The sequence below is a fragment of the Sprattus sprattus genome (assembly GCF_963457725.1).
Source record: "Sprattus sprattus genome assembly, chromosome: 16".
NCBI classification, from domain to species: domain Eukaryota; kingdom Metazoa; phylum Chordata; class Actinopteri; order Clupeiformes; family Clupeidae; genus Sprattus; species Sprattus sprattus.
Genome location: NC_137914.1, coordinates 26,544,437 through 26,564,094, shown reverse-complemented (window position 1 = coordinate 26,564,094; position 19,658 = coordinate 26,544,437). Strand labels below are relative to the sequence as shown.

Genomic DNA, 19,658 nt, shown 5'->3' with positions numbered 1-19,658 from the left:
GAGGAACACTAGAGAACGTCATTTGGTGCAGCTTCTTTTTTCCAGTATTTTTAGTTTTGGCATCACAGTGTGATATAACAGCACAGCCCCCCCTCGTGGTTTCTTTGATGGCAGACAGTCCTTGTTTCCACTCATTCAGTTATGATGAAAGAACACGGAGGATCAGATCATACCATCTACTGTTACTCTATATACACTGAATCTCTGCAGAGCTCACAAACTATTATCTGTTGTTGATGAAGGATTGTGTTAACTTCTTTACTGATAATGATGGTGTCATTTCTTAGATGTGTCTTTGCTATCTGTTTTGTGAGGTAAAATGGCATCTTAGTTTACTTGATCTGCAGTGAGCTGCTAGACCCGAACCAGAAACAATCAAAACAGGAAACATGCCTCGAAAAAAAATTATTCAAACTGGTCAACAATTTTCAATGAAAAGTTATAAAGTGTGTGTACAGATAACCATTTTCTTTCATTTCCTCTTTGAAAACAGCGGCCATAGCTGCATAGGGGGCAGTGATACTGCTCCTGGATTCCAACACTCTAACCTACCACTTCCACGTAATCTTCTTTTTAAATTCCTACCCTGTGCTGAATGGAGGATGACCGAGTGTACACTCTAACTGAACACTTCCACGTAATCCTCCTTTTAAATTCCTACCCTGTTCTAAATGGAGGATGACAGTGTGTACAGCAAAGAGAGACTATAAAGATGTACTGTTACAGCATGACTCTTCAAAGGTGCACCTTAAAATCAGATACTTCAACCTATAGAGAAAACATTATTCAACCATAGTCAGTAATGTTTTCCTCTTTGTCCCTTGGCAAAGGAATTGCACTTATAACTGCACTCATTTCAGTTTACACAAGCAGTTATGATACATAATGGCATTATTTGTTTCTTCCTTTGAAAGATCCAGAACCATCTTGACAACTCTGCCTCACGATGCCCATACTGTACAGCTGCACACATTTGTCTTGTCTCCTCATCGCTTTCACCTCGTTCATTTGATACTTTAGATGTTATTTCAACCTCAGGGGCAAAACCCCTCTCACGTAGCATAATGGTTTTAGCTAGGGAGGGGGCAGGGGGGCAAAGCGGAGTGGCAGGACCAGTGAAACAACGGAAACTCGCAGGCAGCTCAGATAAAATATTGGGCATGCTCTCTGTCTGGTTAAGACCCATCCACCCATTGGGTGTTGCAAGCACACAAGCGGGGGGTCAGGATACACCCAGTGGGGAGGGTGGTGGAGGCAGAGGTAGGGGTCTGTGGCTAGGCTAACGGTTAGCATGGTGGCACGTCTGCTTGTTGCCTTGGTCCGTGTTGCCTTGGTGGGGTGCTCGTCTCGGCTGCTCATTTAGTCGTTTTCTGAACTTTCTGGGCAGACTTGGTCACCCTGGCCGATCCACCGACCTTCTTCTCCACACTCTTGATGACGCCCACGGCCACCGTCTGCCGCATATCTCTGACAGCGAAGCGCCCTGGAATGTGCCAGCACACACACACGCACAGATACAGATAGATAGAGCCAGGTGCATACGATGACACACACAGATACGTACACGACCACACACACAGATATGTATAGAAATGAATCCACACATAGCCCTGCACACACGCTCACACGCGCACACGCACACACAAACACACACACACACACACACACACACACACACACACACACACACACACACACACACACACACACAGAAGAGCCACAAGGGGGAAATCAAGAAGCGCGACATGCTGTGAATTACAACTGGAGCCATAAGTCCGTCCTCATGTGGGAGAGCGGCTCCAAATCACGGCCTAGCGCCCTTTACGAGGACATCAATACGGCCTGGAAAGAGAAAGACATGCCATCCTCTCCAGTGTTTGAGCACAAAACTGCTGTCACTCAGTGTTTAATGGCCCTTCGAGACGCTGACTTACAGCCTCTCTGCACTCCCCTGTGCGTTTGCTGCAAGAGTGTTTCAGCGTTCAACGGATGACGGCGTGAGCTTGAAATGTCTGTATTCGACATGAACCAGACATTTTAAGAAATCAAGTTTTAAAACCAAAAAGAAAAGAAAAGAAAAGAAAATGTAAAAAACACTCTGAGAATAAGAACAAGCTGTTCAGACTGATATGCAGAGCCAGAGGACAAAAAGAGGTTTCTAGGGGGTGTATGAGCGTGTGAAATCAGATTGAACAGTTAAATTGGCAACATGTGCCGTGTGATTTGGTACAGAGAACATGGGATCCAGACCAAACCTGAACCGAAGGGAGGATTCACTGAGACAACAAAGACCAAAGAGGCAGTCAGAATACATTATCTCCCATATCCATCATTATCTATATTCTAAAAATCTTCTTACATACTCTTCATTTATAACCACACATTGATCTGTTCTCTGCATCTCTCGATCGCAACATTCGCTCAAAATCATCTTCATTTATAAGAAGGTTGTCTTACCTAAAGGGCAAAGTGAAGCGCTGACCTGTGAAATTGACCTGATGTGTGCTGTGCTTTGCTTTAGCGCTAAAGGCTATATGGCCAAGGCCAGGCTCGTTAACTGGGAGTGGGCTTAGCAGAGAGGCAAATGATACCATGATGTGAGACATATGCTTCTATGCGCTTATCTAAACTTTGCATAAGTCGTGAGGGGGCCACGAGCATAGCCTCTGTGAACACTAGCTTGGCCTGCTAATGGATGACATGTGCCCTCTGCCTTATTACATGCTTGGAGTATTTGTCCCAGGCCAGGCAGGGAAGTAATGTAGCGGAGAAGAAAGCTAGAGAGGTGAGTCAGACTGAGAGGTAGGCCTGGGCTTATCTGTATCCTGCACCGCCTCAGTGTTCCATATGTGACTCTTTCACCTCAAGGTCATAATCCCCACCGGGCCAAAGAAAATGCTTTTCCTACTGACAGAAAAAAGAAGCTAAACCCTTCAATGTAATGGGTCTCTGAACAGGTGGGAACCTGAATCACAGGAAGAATGTTATCAGCCACAGGTCACACAATGTGCACTTTGCTGTCTGCTAAACTAGCTTAAAGCTACAGTGGAACCCAGGGCATTTGGCAGTTTTAATGAGAGACCTTGAATGTATCCTAGTCACCTAATGCACTTAATGACTGTAACTTTGGACAACAGGATATTAGCAACAGGAAGCCAACCACCCCTGAGTGGTATGGGATCCAATAGAAGTTTAATTTACATTTAAAGGGATTTCTTTAGCATTTATGCTGTCCAGTAAAGCAAACATAGTTGCATCTCTTGCCTCTGAAGTTCTGCTGCGAATTCAGTGCTCCGGTTGCTTGTATGCTTAGACTCTATTCCACCTCCATTGTAAGACACTGTGAAGGCAAGTCTGCCCAATGAAGAAATGCAGATATAAATGCGGTATTGTGAATAGTGACAGGAAAACAAAAGCACTCACCCAGAGGCGGGTACTGGGAGAAGCTCTCCACACACATGGGCTTGCCTGGTTGCATCTCCACGATTGCGGCGTCCCCAGACTTGAGGGTCTTGGGGTTGTCCTCCAGCTTCTTGCCTGAGCGCCGGTCGATCTTCTCTTTGAGCTCAGCAAACTTGCATGCAATGTGAGCCGTGTGGCAGTCAATGACGGGAGAGTAGCCAGCGCTGATCTGGCCAGGGTGGTTCAGGATGATTACCTAGGACAGGGAAGTGGGGGTGAAGGAAGAATAGAAAGAGCCAGAGGGAAAGAGAGAGGGGGGGGGGGATCTAATGGATATAAGAAATAATGTGAAAGACCCGTAGGTTCACTTTTTATATGTATACAAGGGCATGTCAATGTAGTGTTTTTGTTCATTTGAACATCTTTGTGTGTGTGTTTGCGTGCGTGCGTGCGTGCGCGTGTGTGTGCGTGAGTGCGTGCGTGCGTGCGTGCGTGCGTGTGTGTGTTTGTGTGCGTGCGTGCGTGCGTGCGTGTGTGCGTGTGTGCGTGAGTGCATGCATGTGTGTGTTACGGTCCTACCTGGGCAGTGAAGCCTCCAGCTTCCTGAGGAGGGTCGACCTTGCTGTCCCCACAAACATTGCCACGGCGAATGTCCTTCACAGACACGTTCTTCACGTTGAAGCCCACATTGTCGCCGGGCAGCGCCTCGTTCAGAGTCTCATGGTGCATCTCCACCGACTTGACCTCAGTGGTGATGTTCACTGGGGCAAAGGTCACCACCATGCCTGGCTTTAGAATCCCAGTCTCCACCCGGCCAACTGGCACAGTGCCAATACCTGGACACACACGCAAACACACACACACACACACACACACACACACACACACACACACACACACACACACACACACACACACACACGGGTTAAAACAAACTTAAAATTCTGAAGACGGCAAGATGTTAAAATAAACCAGCTTCATATCTAAAAGTGTGTAAAGTGTGGATTCAAGATAAAAAAAGACCTTAAAGGTCTTCAAATGAATTGACTAGTATGATGCTAGTAGCTGGGCAGTACCCCCTATCTTGTAAACATCCTGCAGGGGGAGACGCAGAGGCTTGTCTGTGGGGCGAGAGGGGGGCAAGATGGTATCCAGGGCCTCCAGCAGTGTGGTCCCGCTGGCATGATGCTCTTTCCTGGCCAGCTTCCAGGCTTTGAACCAGGGCATCTACAAAGAAGCACTTTAAACGTCCTCATGCTATGCACTTACTCTACGTCTTATTTCAAACATTGCATTGGCTCAGTGATATGTACTCCAGTAACTTACAACATATAGTGCTCCATTTTGTTTTCTTGTGATAACTTTATCTAATGTTAGAACTGGTGGAGTGTGATGTTAGCACTAAAGACATGGGTTTCTGTTTTTTTAGAAAGGTTATTCTCTGATAAATGTATGCCAGCACTTCAGGGAAAGTTAGTTACAGGCTTCTGTTCAAATCTTTGTGAACGCAATCGTGTTTGACAGCATCTTGAAGTGCGCACAGTGAGAAACACAAGGGAAGAATGAGTGACAGAGAGAGCAAGAGTCATTTAGTACTCACATTGGAGGAAGGTTCCAGCATGTTGTCCCCATGCCAACCAGAGATGGGCACGAAGGGCACTCCTGTGGGGCTGTAGCCGATCTTCTTGATGTAGGCACTGACCTCCTTGACGATCTCCTCGTAGCGCTTCTCGCTGTAGGGCGGCTCGGTGGAGTCCATCTTGTTGACTGCCACGATCAGCTGCTTGACGCCCAGCGTGTAGGCCAGCAGGGCATGCTCACGGGTCTGCCCGTTCTTAGAGATGCCCGCCTCGAACTCACCCACCCCTGCTGCCACAATCAGCACTGCACAGTCAGCCTGTTTAGGGGTAGAAACGAAGGGCATCAAGGGAATATGTACTATTGAAAACCATATAAGCCACTAGTTCACTGAATCTTGGAGCATTGACGTTGCATTCAGCACACACACGTGTCATGTACTCCTCATGTTATATAGTAGTTCGTATGGCAAAATTGAATTTAAAACGTATTTTAAAAGTGGTGGTTTGATGTTGGATACATATAGTATCTTTATGTACTTTATATAGACAAAGCATGACAAATTCAAACTCAAAATGATGAATGATAACACTTTTCTTTAAAAGTCCACAAAGACAAATCCTGCTTGAAGTTCGAAAGACCAAATAAAGATTGATTCAAACTTCGCACACAAAGGCACTCAATAATTCAGCATGAGAGACTGGCCCCACCTGTGAGGTTCCAGTGATCATATTCTTGATGAAATCTCTGTGTCCAGGGGCATCGATGATGGTGATGTAGTATTTGTTTGTCTCAAACTTCCAGAGAGAGATATCAATGGTGATTCCCCTCTCCCTCTCTGCCTTCAGTTTGTCCAGGACCCAGGCGTACTTGAAGGATCCCTTCCCCATCTGACGCACACAAACAGTGGACCAGCTGAACATTGCAGCAGGACATTGCATTGCATTGCTTAACAGCTCCATCTTGTGTCCATAACAAGAAGGACATGCTGATTATTTCCCCCCTTGATACCAGCCGAATTGTTTACAATTGCATTTCTGGAATTAGAGTAACACTATGCAACAATGACACTTTTTGAGGTATGGTTTTAACTAATTTTGGTATCATCTTTAAATTCATTTTAAAAGCATATGGTCATGTGAAGGACAGATAAACCACCTGTGTCTTCCCCACTAGTCATCCAAGATATGCCCTATGTAGTTCTGTGTAACGGGCTGGAACACCTTGCACAAATGGAAGATAAGCTTTCACACACATGACATTGCCATGTCAGCTGGGCTGTTGGTGGTGTTTGTAAGGTTTTTGCATGCCTTTTAGGTAGTTAGCTCACTAGTTTTGAAACAGAACTCCATATTGCTGCTTTAAATGCTAGAAATCAGAGATGAAATAAGCAAACCACTGCACGCGTGGTAGGCTACTGGTCAGAAGCATGGCATGGGTATAACCAGTCATTGGTGTGTGTCAATAATCTCTGCTTGCAGTGGATGCCTTCACACATATGGATCATTCACAAATCTGCCGTTTTCACCAATCCACTCATTTGATCATTATCCTATTATGCTCCAGCATGCCTTTGCATTGAGGGTCCTTAGCCTTGTGACTCGACTAGACTTCCTCCCCTTTCTACTCAATCGCTGAGGAGCTAATTTGTGAAGAGCTTAATGGTCACTTGTCAATTTGCACTGCATGTCAGGAATAGAGCACTGATCCATCCATGACGCCCGAGCGTGGCAGATTCAGCATAAACCCCAGGGGGCCCCCCTCACCTCAGCTGCCTCCTTCTCAAATTTCTCGATGGTGCGCTTGTCGATGCCTCCACATTTGTAAATGAGGTGGCCGGTGGTGGTGGACTTGCCCGAGTCCACGTGGCCGATGACCACGATGTTGATGTGGATCTTCTCCTTCCCCATGCTGAAACGTCACCGAGGGCGGGGACCCTCACACAGTGCACTGCTAAGAGGAATGGGGTGTGGCAATAATCTTGTTTACACTATGATATATGGCTTGATTTTCTGCTTACATATTCTATTACTTTACTGGATTGCCTCAGTTGAAATTGAGACGTTTCAAAAATCTGGGCTGATTTCTGGTTTATTCCATTTCCAAATATACAGAAACACTTGAAATAGCAGGCAGAGATTGTATTTCTGACATGATGGCAACGATGGCACATTAACACTATGATATCTATCATCAGACTACAAATAACCCCAATCTGAATAAATTAATTATATTTAAAGTACCAAATCAGGGCAGTGTCTGCATTTCACCGCAGCAGAAGCAGACGCAGTGAGGTTATTTACTCTCTGTACAGACGATGAGGGCATAGCAGTGCAGGTCAGACTGTTCTCCATTCTCAAAGCGCAGGCTGTCACAGTACCCATGTACAATTTGAAAATAAGACAGTAAAAGTCCTGGCAGGACCTCCCGGAAATGAACATTGTTACATTACATGCTCCCGGCTCTCCCAAATGTCGCTGTATAATTCACGTACTGTCGAGAGCAAATGGCTTTTATAATTTAAACATTGGCCTGATTAAAACATGTAACGCTTGTTCTTTTACTTCAACCCACCAACCCAGTGAGTGTATAGACATATCTCTTGCCTGAGAAGACACAAGTCTGATAAAACGCTGATAATTTGAGGTAATCGCTAAGTTTGGCCCCTTACCTGCAGCTGTAACCTCGAGCAGCAGACTGCTGTCTCTGGCCCAAGCTCCTCTGTGCACCTACAAGGGGTGGCAGACTCCAAATTTGCCTGCGCAGTGAATACACCCCAAACTCACACACACACCCCTCCCCTCTCTGACAGAGCAATGCGGTAGAGTGGTGGGGAGAGACTGCAGTGAAACCCAACTGCATCAGAGCATCATCACAGACTGAAGGGGGACTTTAAGAGGGATTGAGATGGACGGAGAACGAAAGCAAGCACAGTACTGAGGGCTGAGAGACAAACATGATTAAATACATTTGGTGCCTGGGCACTGATGAATTATTGAGGCCACCTAGCTCCAGTAAATACATCACAGGATACAGGACACAGATATAGAAGATTCTGATATTGTAATCTCATCAACCTGCAGAAACTGGGTCATAATGTACTCTTTTTGTCATCACCAGCAAACACCTTTGGTGTAGTCAAGCAATGAGATTGCAAACATTCACACAGCTTGTGATAAGCTTTTCAGAACTGTGGTAGCATGAACCTAGACCTGATATTTTTTCATTGAATTGTTTCACTCATGAATGCATGTACATGTTACAATGAGAACGCCATGGCAAATAATACTGCTGTCTAAACGAGAGATGCCAAAACACTGCCCTGAGGTTTGAGACCAGATGACTGAACTGCAGGGGCAGAAGTTGGATTGGCAGCACAAAGTCTACCTGTCAGCTGATTGCTGTTGATCAGGATCTCTCCTGAGCCCTACACCAAAACTGAAGATGCCTAAAGAATGGTATGGGGTGATGGGGTCACTTAATATATAAAAAATAAAATTGTGTGAAAAATGTAATTATTGTAATAATGAGGAAATATCCAAAGCCATTCCAAAGGGATATTTAATAAAGGCATAAACCTTTAACAAAATGGGCAGGCACAATAAATTAAAAAAGCAAATCATCCTTAAAAACATTTCAAAGGAACTGTAATGAACCAAATAAAAAAAACATCACAATTAACAATTCGACATGTTTTAGCGCTCATCTAGGCCTTCCGACAGGTGAATATGCAGACATCCTTGACATACATTTAAAAACATATTTCTTTGTACTACGTTGACTCACAATCCGTGTTGGCAATCTGTACCTTACTCTTCAAAAGTTAATCACGGCTCACATTAAATGAAGTCTACACTGAAGAGTGCTTGGTGAGATCAAAATGGTTTGATAAACAGAAAAACATGACACAGTTGGTGCCCTGCATGGATGTGGACCTACACTGCACATTAGCAATGGGTCACAAAGATCTATTTAATTCTAGTTAAATGTTGACTCCTCCACTCTCCTCACAATGACTGCTGCCTGCAAGTGAAATAACCCAAGGCAAAAACTAAAAACAATAAAACATGCTTGATTTCAGCTCCTGATGCCAAAGATGTTTACGTTCATCAACAGCATTCATTGATGAAGGTTACGGTCCCAAAGTGCCTCTGTGGTTTACTGCTGATCTACACTGAATTAGGAGAGAGTTAGCCTACACATTTCAATACACTGTTCCCCTCCAAAATTCTTTCAGCTTTTGTGCAGCAAGGACAACACAGGTTCCAACATTGTAAAAAGCTACTTGTCTTTCTGGCTAGTACACAGGAGAACTAAATGAGGCTCTACAGGATCCCACATTTTCGTTTTTTTCAAAAGCAAACCCCAGAATGAGTTGTGTTTTCCGCTGGGGATGGAGCAGTGAAGTTCAGTCCCGTGTTGCTCCACACCAGTGTTTCTCTACAGGCGTGCCGGTGACGCTCCTTAATGACCTCCTTTGTGACCGCAGAACATCTTTTAGAACATCAACTCTTCATGACCCTCATGACCACGACACGAGTGTGCAGGCCACACACCTTCCACACTCATCACTCCCCATCCTCCGGTCCTCTGTTCACAGCCGACAGAAGCCTACCTCCCTTGCTCCCCCCCCAAATAACTGTGTCTGGACACCTTACATTTGTCTCTGGCTTCAGGCCTACTTCCAGCGCGGGGCACCTTGGGGGCACTACGTCCGCCGCCGTTTGGCCCCGCCGGGGCTGGAGGGGTTGCTGGAGCTGAGCATCTTTTCGGTGGCCCGGTTCCTCTTTCTCTTCTCCCCCACCGCCTCCTTGGGCTGGGCGGCCTCACCCGGGACCCTCTCGGCCCGTTCCCGTTCCCGCTCCCTCTCTTTGTCCTTGACGCTTGGCTTCTCCACCATCTTCACCGAGGAGTTGCTGCCTGAAAGATGGGAAGAAGAGAGGGGAGAGGAAAGGGAGGGGAAAATAGAGAAGACAGGGACATGACAGTTCAGAACAATCGAGGTCTTGAAAAAAAAGTCTCTATTCTTAAAACTCAGGTGGCTAGTCTGAGATTCAGAGTTATTCACTGGGCAATTGTATCATTCATACATTTGGCATGTCAATCCCAAAATAAAAATAAAACAGTGGTCCTGACTTGCCAAATTGAACTCTTAATGAAATGTAGACATCTCAAAAATATGACCAACATAACACAAAGTCTCAATGGGTAAAAATGGCAATTTGGTTGGCCGTCCAAGAGCAGTACTAAAGTCTGTTGGAACACGAACACAAATACATTTCCCGATAGAACTTTAGAAAGAGCATTTGAAATGTTCTCCAAATTCATGGCCCGAAACATAAAGTCTAACAGACAGCATTGTGCATTTCCACACTCATTGTTCATGGGATCCCAACTGCTTGGACACCCCTTTGGTGGGGGCGAGGGAAGCAACTCCACCACCCTGTCTCATTGCATGCAGGACAACTGCTATGACTTAACATGCCAGTGGGTTCGAGATTAAGGCTTGTATAACATCCAAATACTAGTTGCCAATGCTTATAAAAAAAATATATTAAAAAAACCAAGATAGGATATCTGTTGAACAAAACCTTAAGAGAACAGATTCAGAAATACAGGCCCATGGTCATTCTCAACTCCATGGACTACTACCAAGGTGTATGAGGAGAATTCAACAAACGATTTGTGATAATCCCACTGCTGTGGAAGTGTAAGCCAAAGGTTAGAAAAGTCACGCATTTTTCAACTGGCTTTCAATGCAGACTCCACCTCAACTAGCCACCACCATTAAACATGCCACGACACACCCGAGCCCCCTGAATGTATCCCTCTCAATAAACAAATACCAACTTCTCATGAAAATTAAGCATGCCATGCTTTTTATAGATATGTACACACAAATGACAGGACATTATTGCTTTTTCTAGCCAAACTGTAGGTGTAGAAAGGGGGGTAAAGGGGGAAATAGAGGCAGGGAGAGAGGAGAGGATGAAGGAGGAAGGGGAGAAGGAGGAGAGAGAGAAAGAGAGAGAAGGAGAGAGAGAAACAGAGAGAGAGAGAGACGCACATAGTGTGCGTGCGCTCTGATGTTGCCCTACAGCGATCTCTGGACTTTAACAAGGTCAAGTTGGAGTTTTGGAACAGAGCAGAAGTGTTCTTCTGTCCATACCTCTCAATATCCTGGCCGGCCATACTGGGACCCAGACCTTTGAAAACGAGACACAAATGACCAGTGTGAGGGGCGCGAACGTTGCGTGCCAAAAGGGGAGAACGTTCCAAAAAAAAAAAGAGTGATGCAACGACGAACTGGGGCTCAAGTTTTTTTTTTTACAGTGCGCACGTCAGAAGGAACGAAACAGAATAGGATAGAAAAAGGAAAAACACATTAATTGATCAATTCAAGTGTGAATAAACAAGAAAAGGACCTTCTTCATGCGTTGCAGGAGGATCATGCTCCTCTTTAAACTCCTCCTTCACATCATCTTCTGAGACAAGTTTACCTGTTCAAATGAGAAGTACATGACAGTTAGATTAGTTAGTTAGTTCTTACTACTTTCATTGTAAACAGAAAAATGACTCAACCATGGACAGTGCTGCAAATGTAAATGTACTGTAATGTTTACCTTCCTTCACCTCTTGAATGATCTCCTCTGGTAGCACAAAGTTTTTTTCAGAATTAGGAAAAGGCAATATCTCGGACTCATGCTGTAATGAACAAATTGACATTATCAAGAGACATTGTCAGGACAGTTGAGCAGGGTTAAAATGAAAGCATCTTTATACTGAAACACTCACCAAAGCTGACATGTCATACATCGTACTAAGGTGGTCCCAGATGACTTTCGACGACACCTGTCTGCCAATATTCTGACTGAACTTGTCCCGAATACAGATCATGTGAAAGTGACGGTTTACACCTGCGTTACAGACATAATTGCAAATAGTTAAGCAATACACATAATGATTTAGAATATGGAGGGAAAACTGACTATATTATCTAACATGAACAACAATAACTAGCTATGCTGCTACTCACTTGTCTTCTATTAGTGACCAACAGTCAAGCTCGTTAGCTACCTTAGCTACGTTAGTTAGTCAGCTAGCTGGGGTTGGGTCTATAAGGGCTGAATAGCAAACATTAACATTCATTTCTACTTTACCAATCCAGTAAATTGGTAACGTTATATAAAACACACCAGAATACTACTAATATACTCATACTAACAATACAGATACTTAAGGTAACGTTAGCACCATGTATTTTCTAACGTGAACGTTTATTATGCTAGCTAACCTTGCTGTTTCAGATTAACTTGCTGGGTAACGTTAATGCACCGCATTTATGGATTTACAATGCTAATTTCAACAGCTACAGAAGGGTTAAACGAGAGATAAAGTTTGTGATAATATACAAATGCTCTATGATTGTTGAAATCATTCATGCCCACTTAGTTAGCAGTTATGTTCACTCTAGCCCGCCAGCTAGCTACAAGTTAGTTATCCTAGCACGGTATCCGTTCCTATCTGTCTCGTCTTTTAGCCAGTTAGCTAGCAATGGCTAGCTAGAGATTGGGGCCTAGCTGACGTTAGTTGAGTATCTTTATGTGAGGAATCTTTAAATAACTCGCTTACCAACAGGTTTGTGACCCAGCATGGCATGAAAGAGGCACACTTCCACCTCTTGGCTCCATATTACCGACTCATCTGCAGGACCTAACCCAGAGTCGGCCTGTTTCTCGTCCGCAGGAACGGCCTCAGCTTCCCCCATGTTTCTGACACAAACAATGGACTCCGCTGCAACAGCAACACAACACACTGCAGACAGAACTGGAGAATGGATTTTAGAACAGTGAAAACAGCGCCCCCCAGGGCCATAACTATGTCCTATAATATAACACTTGGAGACAACGTAACATCTGAAGTCATCAAGTAACAATCACGTTTAATGCTACTTGTCTCGTCAGTCTTTGCAATTAATCGACATGGGTCATTTCAGCAGCAGTGGTTATTTGAACTGATTCTGATCAGCTCAGCTGTTACCTCACAAGTTGTTATTGTAACCATTATAACCATATCTAAGAATTGTGCTCCCCAACACACACATCTCATCTGTAGTCCACATTTAAAGAATCTACACTGGGCCTTTGTCCATAAAATAAGGGAGGATTTGGTTTGTAGTCTATAGCCTGGCCAGCTCGAGTAGAGTCACTCTAGTGAGGATATCTGGCTTCTTGGCTAAACCACAACACAAATGTAATGGATAACACTTTTTAAAAAGCTCTCTTCATAGCCATATTTCAACCCCTCATCCGAATTGATGACCCCCCCATGACCCTTATGCCATTTAAATCATGACACTTGTAATTCTGACATTTTGTGTATCATCCTGCCACCAACAAGCTGGTCAAATACATAATAAATAGCGTATAAGTGCCTCGTGATGTGTATTTACTGCCATTGGCACAATTCAGAATCAAACACAATAGCTGCGCTGGATCTTTCCACCTCATTCGACTGACAAAGGGATCAAATGTGGCCCATTAGTTTGCATACGCACAGTGGAATGTGCAATCATGACAATATGCAAACAAAGGCTTTCGGAGTCAAATAGAACCACAAGATGGCGCTAGACGATAAAGTATCCTTGCTCAGGACTTCAATGACGCTGTGAAATTGGGTTCCATGACAGCCTCATGCAGCCTACTCGTCTGACAGACTAAACTGTTAATAATAGTTCATCATAGAAAATAGAAGAATTTTAAAACAATTTTTAATTTGTATTCCTGTTTTGATTTCAGAATGCGACGAAACTGTCTTATTGGAGGAGGGTCACTTTTGATTAATTGGGTTTATATTATTATTATTTTATTTTCGAAATGATACCGACCAATTTTATCAACTGATGAGATTAGACGATGTCTTTCATGTAATAATGCATTACCAGATAAAAGACCAGGGCTAAATATCCTGAACAACTTTTTAATGTAATTGTATCGCAACAAAATTTAGTTATAAAAAACCTCAATAAAAATACCTCAACCAAGTAAGCCTTTGTGTCATCTGGCAATGCAGATGTTAAAAGCAGCGCGCTTTAAATTACGCCAAATCGTTACTTCTCTGATGCAATGTTGTTCCAATTTCCTACAGTGCGATGCACACAGCTGCAGCTGCTGCTGCTCCGAGGGCGAGTAAGTGTGGGATTGTGTTTGTGTGATAGCATTGTGCCAAGGGCAGGGAAGGGCAGGCGGGCCCAGACTGAGCGGCGCCGCGGCACACCTGGGGAAGTTCAGGTTAAATAGCTCCACATTCCTCGGCGCACAGCTGATTGAAACATTAACAAACAGTAATCCGCGAGCCAAGCTGCAGATGGGCCGGGAGCGCAGCCAAGGAAAGAGGCTCACTGTGCTATGCTTTTTTCTCTCTCTCTCTCTCTTTCTTTCTCTCACCACACACACACACACACACACACACACACACACACACACACACACACACACACACACACACACACAGCCCTCTTCTCTCTCTCTCTCTCTCTCTCTCTCTATCTCTTTCAGTCACACACGCGTTTAGGCACGGGAGCGCATGTGTTTTTTGTTTTTTTTTGCTTTTGTATTTGAAATTTCGACATTGTCTTATTCTTTTGTGTGAATCTTAAAATATTTTTTTTGTTAACGTCGTCTCTCAAAAACTAACTGTAACTTTTCGGAGATTAGCCTATAAGTATTTGTCTTCTGACCATGAACTGTTTGGTAACAGCTGATGACTCTTCAAAGCTTCTGGTTAGTTTTAGTGTGTTTTGTTAGTTTCATGTGATTCTTGGTGATGAGTCATCTCCAGTGGAAGGAAGTTTTCTGTGATGTCAGTTCCAGGCATTTTAGCAGGAAATAGGCCTATCTAAGAGCTTTTGAATGTTTTAACCCTTTTCTTTTCCAGTAACCATATTCAAGAGAACACGTTTGTTCGAATAACAAAACTGTGAATCAAACGATTTCCAAAATACTATTTGTTTTAATATAAACATCATTTAGGTACATGGTAACAAAACAATATTGACATTTGACATAGAATGCATTGTAATATACAATACAGATATAACTCAGCAATCTGAGAAGTTGGCATTTTTTACAAAATATAAGATTCTTCTCTAAGTGTACGTTCAAAATTCAGAAATACAAAAAGAACAGGAACAATGGAATTGACATTGTCTTTTGGAGGCATCCAAATAGGCAATATTAAAAGTGATTGTTGTGATGCTATGTCGGCAACTGTCCATACAGCTAAACCTATAAGTCACATCAGGGACCTCCATTCTTGGTTGGTCACCTCTGGCTACACCAGACTCCCCTTGCGCTTGTCTACTTGGGGCTATCAGTATGGCACCACAAGAATGCTTCGTCTCTTCACTTCTTGATGCAAGGTTTGGGGCGAGACGAAACATCGCCGGTGACAGCATCCCGTGTTCTGGTTGATGCTGCTGCTTCTGCTGCTGCTTCTGATGTCTCTCAGAGAAATCAACGACAGAGGATTCTGTCATCTGAGCACCCGTTCTAAAGAAGAAAAGGGAAGAGAAGACGGTCGATTAGTTTACATCATGTCAGAGTTTACTCAAACTTTTTATGTGGTCAATCAATACAGACTAGCACAGCCAGAGGTAACATAAGCCTGTAACTCGCACTATTGTCAAAAAACAGATTCATGATTCTTACCTCGACAGAGATGCTGCTCAGCTCTGCGTTGAGGGTTGTCAGAGGCGTGCGGGACGCTTGCTGACGGTTCATGCCAGGTGAGTCGAGCTCGACCTGGAGGTCCCAGATGTAGTCGATTACGTGCTGAAGGATCTCCATCTTGCTGGCCTTCTTGTTAGGTGGCAGAGTGGGCACCAGCTCCTTAAGCTTGCTGTAGCAGTTGTTCATGTCCTGGAGGAACACGCTCATCTGCTCGTCCAGCGAGGGGATCTTGCACTTAGAGATGGCCAAGCTCTGCTCGGAGAGACAGCGAACCATGTCCTCGTTGCCAACCTTGCTGTTCAGTGCGCAGGTAGATCCAATAACCTTCATCTTGAATTGCGAATTATTAAAAGAGTCGATGTCAAAAACTGAGGCAAAAAGCAGGATATATGTTTTCGTGATGACAGCAAAGTGAGTTGGTTGGCTGCCAATTATTCCCTTCTTAGAGTGTGCGTAACACGTCGAACACTTTCTGACAGTTGTGTTCCCGATGGAAGCGGCCGTTGTACTTATGTTTCTTGAGGACTTAGGGGGAGTGTCCTAAACAGGGTAACTTAGAGCATCCTGACCAATGAATAAGTCTTGCTCGCAGGCGCGTCCATCCCACTGGTTTGATTCCACCAATAACGACTCTGCAGTGGTTATCAACCTGTACAATCTGTTAGAGGATGGTGTTACAAATGGAAACAAATGTGTTTTTTTCTACGGGTGCAATGTGGGAACCCAGCTGTCCGTCGCCCGGGGACTCTGCAGGTGTAGGGATCGCCTAGGGGCGTGGGTGGGAGCATATCGTAAAGAATGCAGCAATCACTTTGGATGAATAGGCTTTTAATTGGTGCCTTAACCACAGTTGAAATAGCCATACATGCCTTTCTTTGCCAGTGCAATGAAAGAAAAATCCTACAGGCAAAAGTGAGTTGACCACACTAACCTATTATCATTGTTATTAGCCTACTCCGAATAGCCAGATGAGGTATTAGTGGGCCTTAGACATTTCATCAGGTGTCTATGTTTGATTTTAAGCGTTATTTTTTAGGCTAGTCAGTGTGATGCATAGCCTATTCACTACGAGTAGCCTTTGCAGTAGCCTAGTTTAAAAAACGGAAAGTGATTTTCAGTATGATAGATTTATGATGGGATCATTTTTGCATGCTTGAAATCTCACTTAAGTTACTGAATCTTAACAATGTAAAACAAAGTTTTCTTAAACACGTTATTAGTCTCACGTATTTAAACGGTCTTTTATACATTTCAATAAACAAAAGGATACGTGTTATGGGAACCTAGATCATGCAAAATCCATGCTAAAAAAGTAGCTAACCTTTTTTTATTAAAATAACTTTGCAATAGGCTACTTTAAACCCCCTTACACGTAGCCCCCTGCCCCTTGTGTTGAAGTTCCCAGAGAATAAATTTACAGAGTCTTTCACATGTTCCCACTGAGTGTGCAGGCATGTGTGTGTGTGTGTGTGTGTGTGTGTGTGTGTGTGTGTGTGTGTGTGTGTGTGTGTGTGTGTGTGTGTGTGTGTGTGTATGTGTTGAAATAGCATTGCTCTGCTCTGAATCTTCCCCAGATTGTCCAAACAAGCCGAAGCAGACTGGCAGGCGCCAGTGCCGTGACGTCACCCATTCATCCAATCCCTGACGGCTGTCAGCCTGGCGCCGCGCGGGCGGTGGCCATGGAGACCGCAAACAACGGGCTTGCACTCCCCCCCATTCACCTGCACAGTGCAAACTCTGAGAACAAACTAGCTGCCGGGGATCGTCATTCATTTATCACGTTAAACCAGTCTCTGAAGAGATTACCGCCCTGCACACCTGCAAACTGCCATTGTCGCTAGCTTGCTCGATCAACTTCCAAAGGGGAGACAGAGAATAGGAAAAGAGGGCTTTGAATCGCTGTGATAGTTCCTGGATGCCTTCAGATAGGGTTTTCCCTCCTCTTTCAAGCAAATTCCTTTAGTCATTCATTCCTTGCAGAAACACTTGGCTTTATTTAGGTGCAGTTAGAGCACATTTGACAAGAACCGGCTATTTGACAGTTATACTATTTGGCTGTTGATTTATTTCAGCTTATTAATTAGCCTGCAGTTTAGTAGCCAATATTTTTTTCGTTGAATAAGTAAGAAGTACATTAAATAAAGGCAAACATTGTATGTCTTAAAAAGTATGGAAATAAAGTTTGTTTCTGCAGGCTACATTTATGCCATGAAAAGGCAAATATATTTATTTTATTCAAATTCGGCTTTACCATGCAAGTTATTCTGCTGTTTGAATGCTGGACTATGCCTATGTTTTTGTAAAAATTAAATTAATTGTTAACAATGCAATTCTGCAGGCCGATGAAAAGACAGAAAGTGCGTTCCAGTTATTATGCTTCATGTTTGTTGTTTAACTTTACATTTTAGGGTAACCAAATGCATAATGCACAAATTATGCATACTGCACTTTACGCGCCCTGCAGCCAAAATAACTAATAATACATTTTGTTTTAGCTTGCATTGCTGGGTAATTTATTTAGGAAATATTTTTTTCTTAATTCTAATTTATTATGGTAATTTCTGCACTAATGCATTTATAAGACACATTTATTTATTTAACAAAAGAATAATAGTAACTGTCCTCTGTTCTGTTTCTCTCTCTCCCTCACCTTGGTCATCTTGCCCTCTTCCTTTCTCTTTTTATTGTAGAGAGGAGTAGCCTCTCTGTCCCTCTCTCTCTCTCTCTCTTTCTCTCTCTCTCTCTCTCTCTCTCTCTCTCTCTCTCTCTATCTCTCCATTTGTGGCATCCTGTTGTCCTCTCTGTGTCCACTGTCTCAGGTCATGGCAGTGAGAGGGCGGGGAGGAGGGAGGAGGTGCAGGGTGAGCCAGAGGGGCGCAGGGCTGAAAACAATGGGAGCGCAGAGCAAGGATTGTGGGAGAAAATCTCGGCTGGAGCCACTGAGTCTGGAGCTCCCCTCTCCTCTCCCATCCAGCTTTTGTTCTGCTGCAGAGGCATCAGCACTTCCTACCGACTGCAACAATAACTCCCCACAGCTGGGCTCTTTAATCTTGTTTACAGCACATCAAGGCAAGAGAGGGGAGGGGAGGGGAGGAGAGGGTGGTGTCAAAAAGAAAAGTGAAACATATTAGCTCCTGATTTTAACTGACAGAAGGGGAGAGGACACCCCACTAACGCCTTGATAATACCCTGCCATGCATTTAATGGCATTTTTTTTAAAGGGGGAAAGGGGGGTGGGAGTTAGTGAGGTGCTAAATGCTTCTCTAAGTCTGTGTGTGACAATTGTGTTGCACTTTGATTGGGCTAAGAGAGTCCCTCGAGGGAATGAAACCTAAAATTGAGAGTGGTGTCTGTGTGGTTTCTGTGTTACACTCCCAAATGCCAAATGTTCTTTTTTTGAGGATGTGTGACTACTGTGTTGTACTCCCAAATGTACTGCTGTTGTTTTGTTAAGCTGCCTTTTTTATGCACTTTCCTTTTCAGCAGGGAAATGTACTGGTGGCAGTAACGCCCTTTATCGCCATGGAAATGAACCTTGGAAGGCTGGACACAGGAAGTGGCTTGTGAGAGAAGTTGGGCAGCCAGCCGGCGACTTGATGATAAGGAGGAAGGACATTCCAGGAATATTTTGCCACCTTCTAACTACCGCTGCTTTTATATTTTAAGGCAATCACCACAACTTATGCTGTATAGCACTTATGATGCTGCAATAACAGAGATTATACGGTTTTGTTTAGTGGCTGTCCCCCTCAATCACTGTTTAGCAAAAGATAGCTGTTTGGAAAAAAGCCAAAGAGAAGTGATTTATTTAATCATCAGCAGCTTCAAATATGCTTTGTGTGAAAAATGCATGACCGTGTTTTCCCAATTACATCTCTATTCAGCCATAAAGACTAATGGCTTAAATCATACATGCAAACACACACACACACACACACACACACACAC

At 43.9% G+C, this 19,658-nt stretch overlaps 3 protein-coding genes across 5 annotated transcripts; all 3 read right to left on the bottom strand.

Annotated features, from left to right (window-relative positions):
• Nucleotides 1–1,355: 1,355 nt before the first annotated feature.
• eef1a2 (eukaryotic translation elongation factor 1 alpha 2) lies at nucleotides 1,356–6,890 on the bottom strand (the record flags this gene model as incomplete). The annotated part of the gene is made up of 7 exons (XM_080854523.1): nucleotides 1,356–1,483; nucleotides 3,424–3,658; nucleotides 3,982–4,238; nucleotides 4,479–4,629; nucleotides 5,003–5,299; nucleotides 5,691–5,870; nucleotides 6,747–6,890. 7 exons carry the CDS (start codon nucleotides 6,888–6,890, stop codon nucleotides 1,356–1,358), a joined length of 1,392 nt encoding a protein of 463 aa, XP_080710649.1.
• Nucleotides 6,891–8,524: 1,634 nt separating this feature from the next.
• Nucleotides 8,525–12,748, bottom strand: mrgbp (MRG/MORF4L binding protein; the record flags this gene model as incomplete). 3 transcript variants are annotated; one of them, XM_080854319.1, is made up of 6 exons in its annotated part: nucleotides 9,676–9,900; nucleotides 11,150–11,186; nucleotides 11,406–11,480; nucleotides 11,604–11,685; nucleotides 11,776–11,897; nucleotides 12,613–12,748. In XM_080854319.1, the coding sequence occupies 6 exons, from the start codon at nucleotides 12,746–12,748 to the stop codon at nucleotides 9,807–9,809; spliced, it is 546 nt and encodes a 181-aa protein (XP_080710445.1). In that variant the 3' UTR covers nucleotides 9,676–9,806. The 3 variants fall into 3 exon arrangements, with proteins under 3 accessions (XP_080710443.1, XP_080710444.1, XP_080710445.1); XM_080854317.1 differs by lacking the exon at nucleotides 11,150–11,186 and having other exon boundaries at nucleotides 8,525–9,900; XM_080854318.1 differs by lacking the exons at nucleotides 11,150–11,186; nucleotides 11,406–11,480 and having other exon boundaries at nucleotides 8,525–9,900.
• A 2,234-nt stretch (nucleotides 12,749–14,982) lies between these two features.
• On the bottom strand, nucleotides 14,983–16,177 carry LOC308377505 (DNA-binding protein inhibitor ID-1-like). The gene is made up of 2 exons (XM_080854193.1): nucleotides 15,690–16,177; nucleotides 14,983–15,530 (listed from the first exon to the last, which is right to left on the bottom strand). The coding sequence occupies exons 1-2, from the start codon at nucleotides 16,038–16,040 to the stop codon at nucleotides 15,495–15,497; spliced, it is 387 nt and encodes a 128-aa protein (XP_080710319.1). The 5' UTR covers nucleotides 16,041–16,177; the 3' UTR covers nucleotides 14,983–15,494.
• Nucleotides 16,178–19,658: the final 3,481 nt, after the last annotated feature.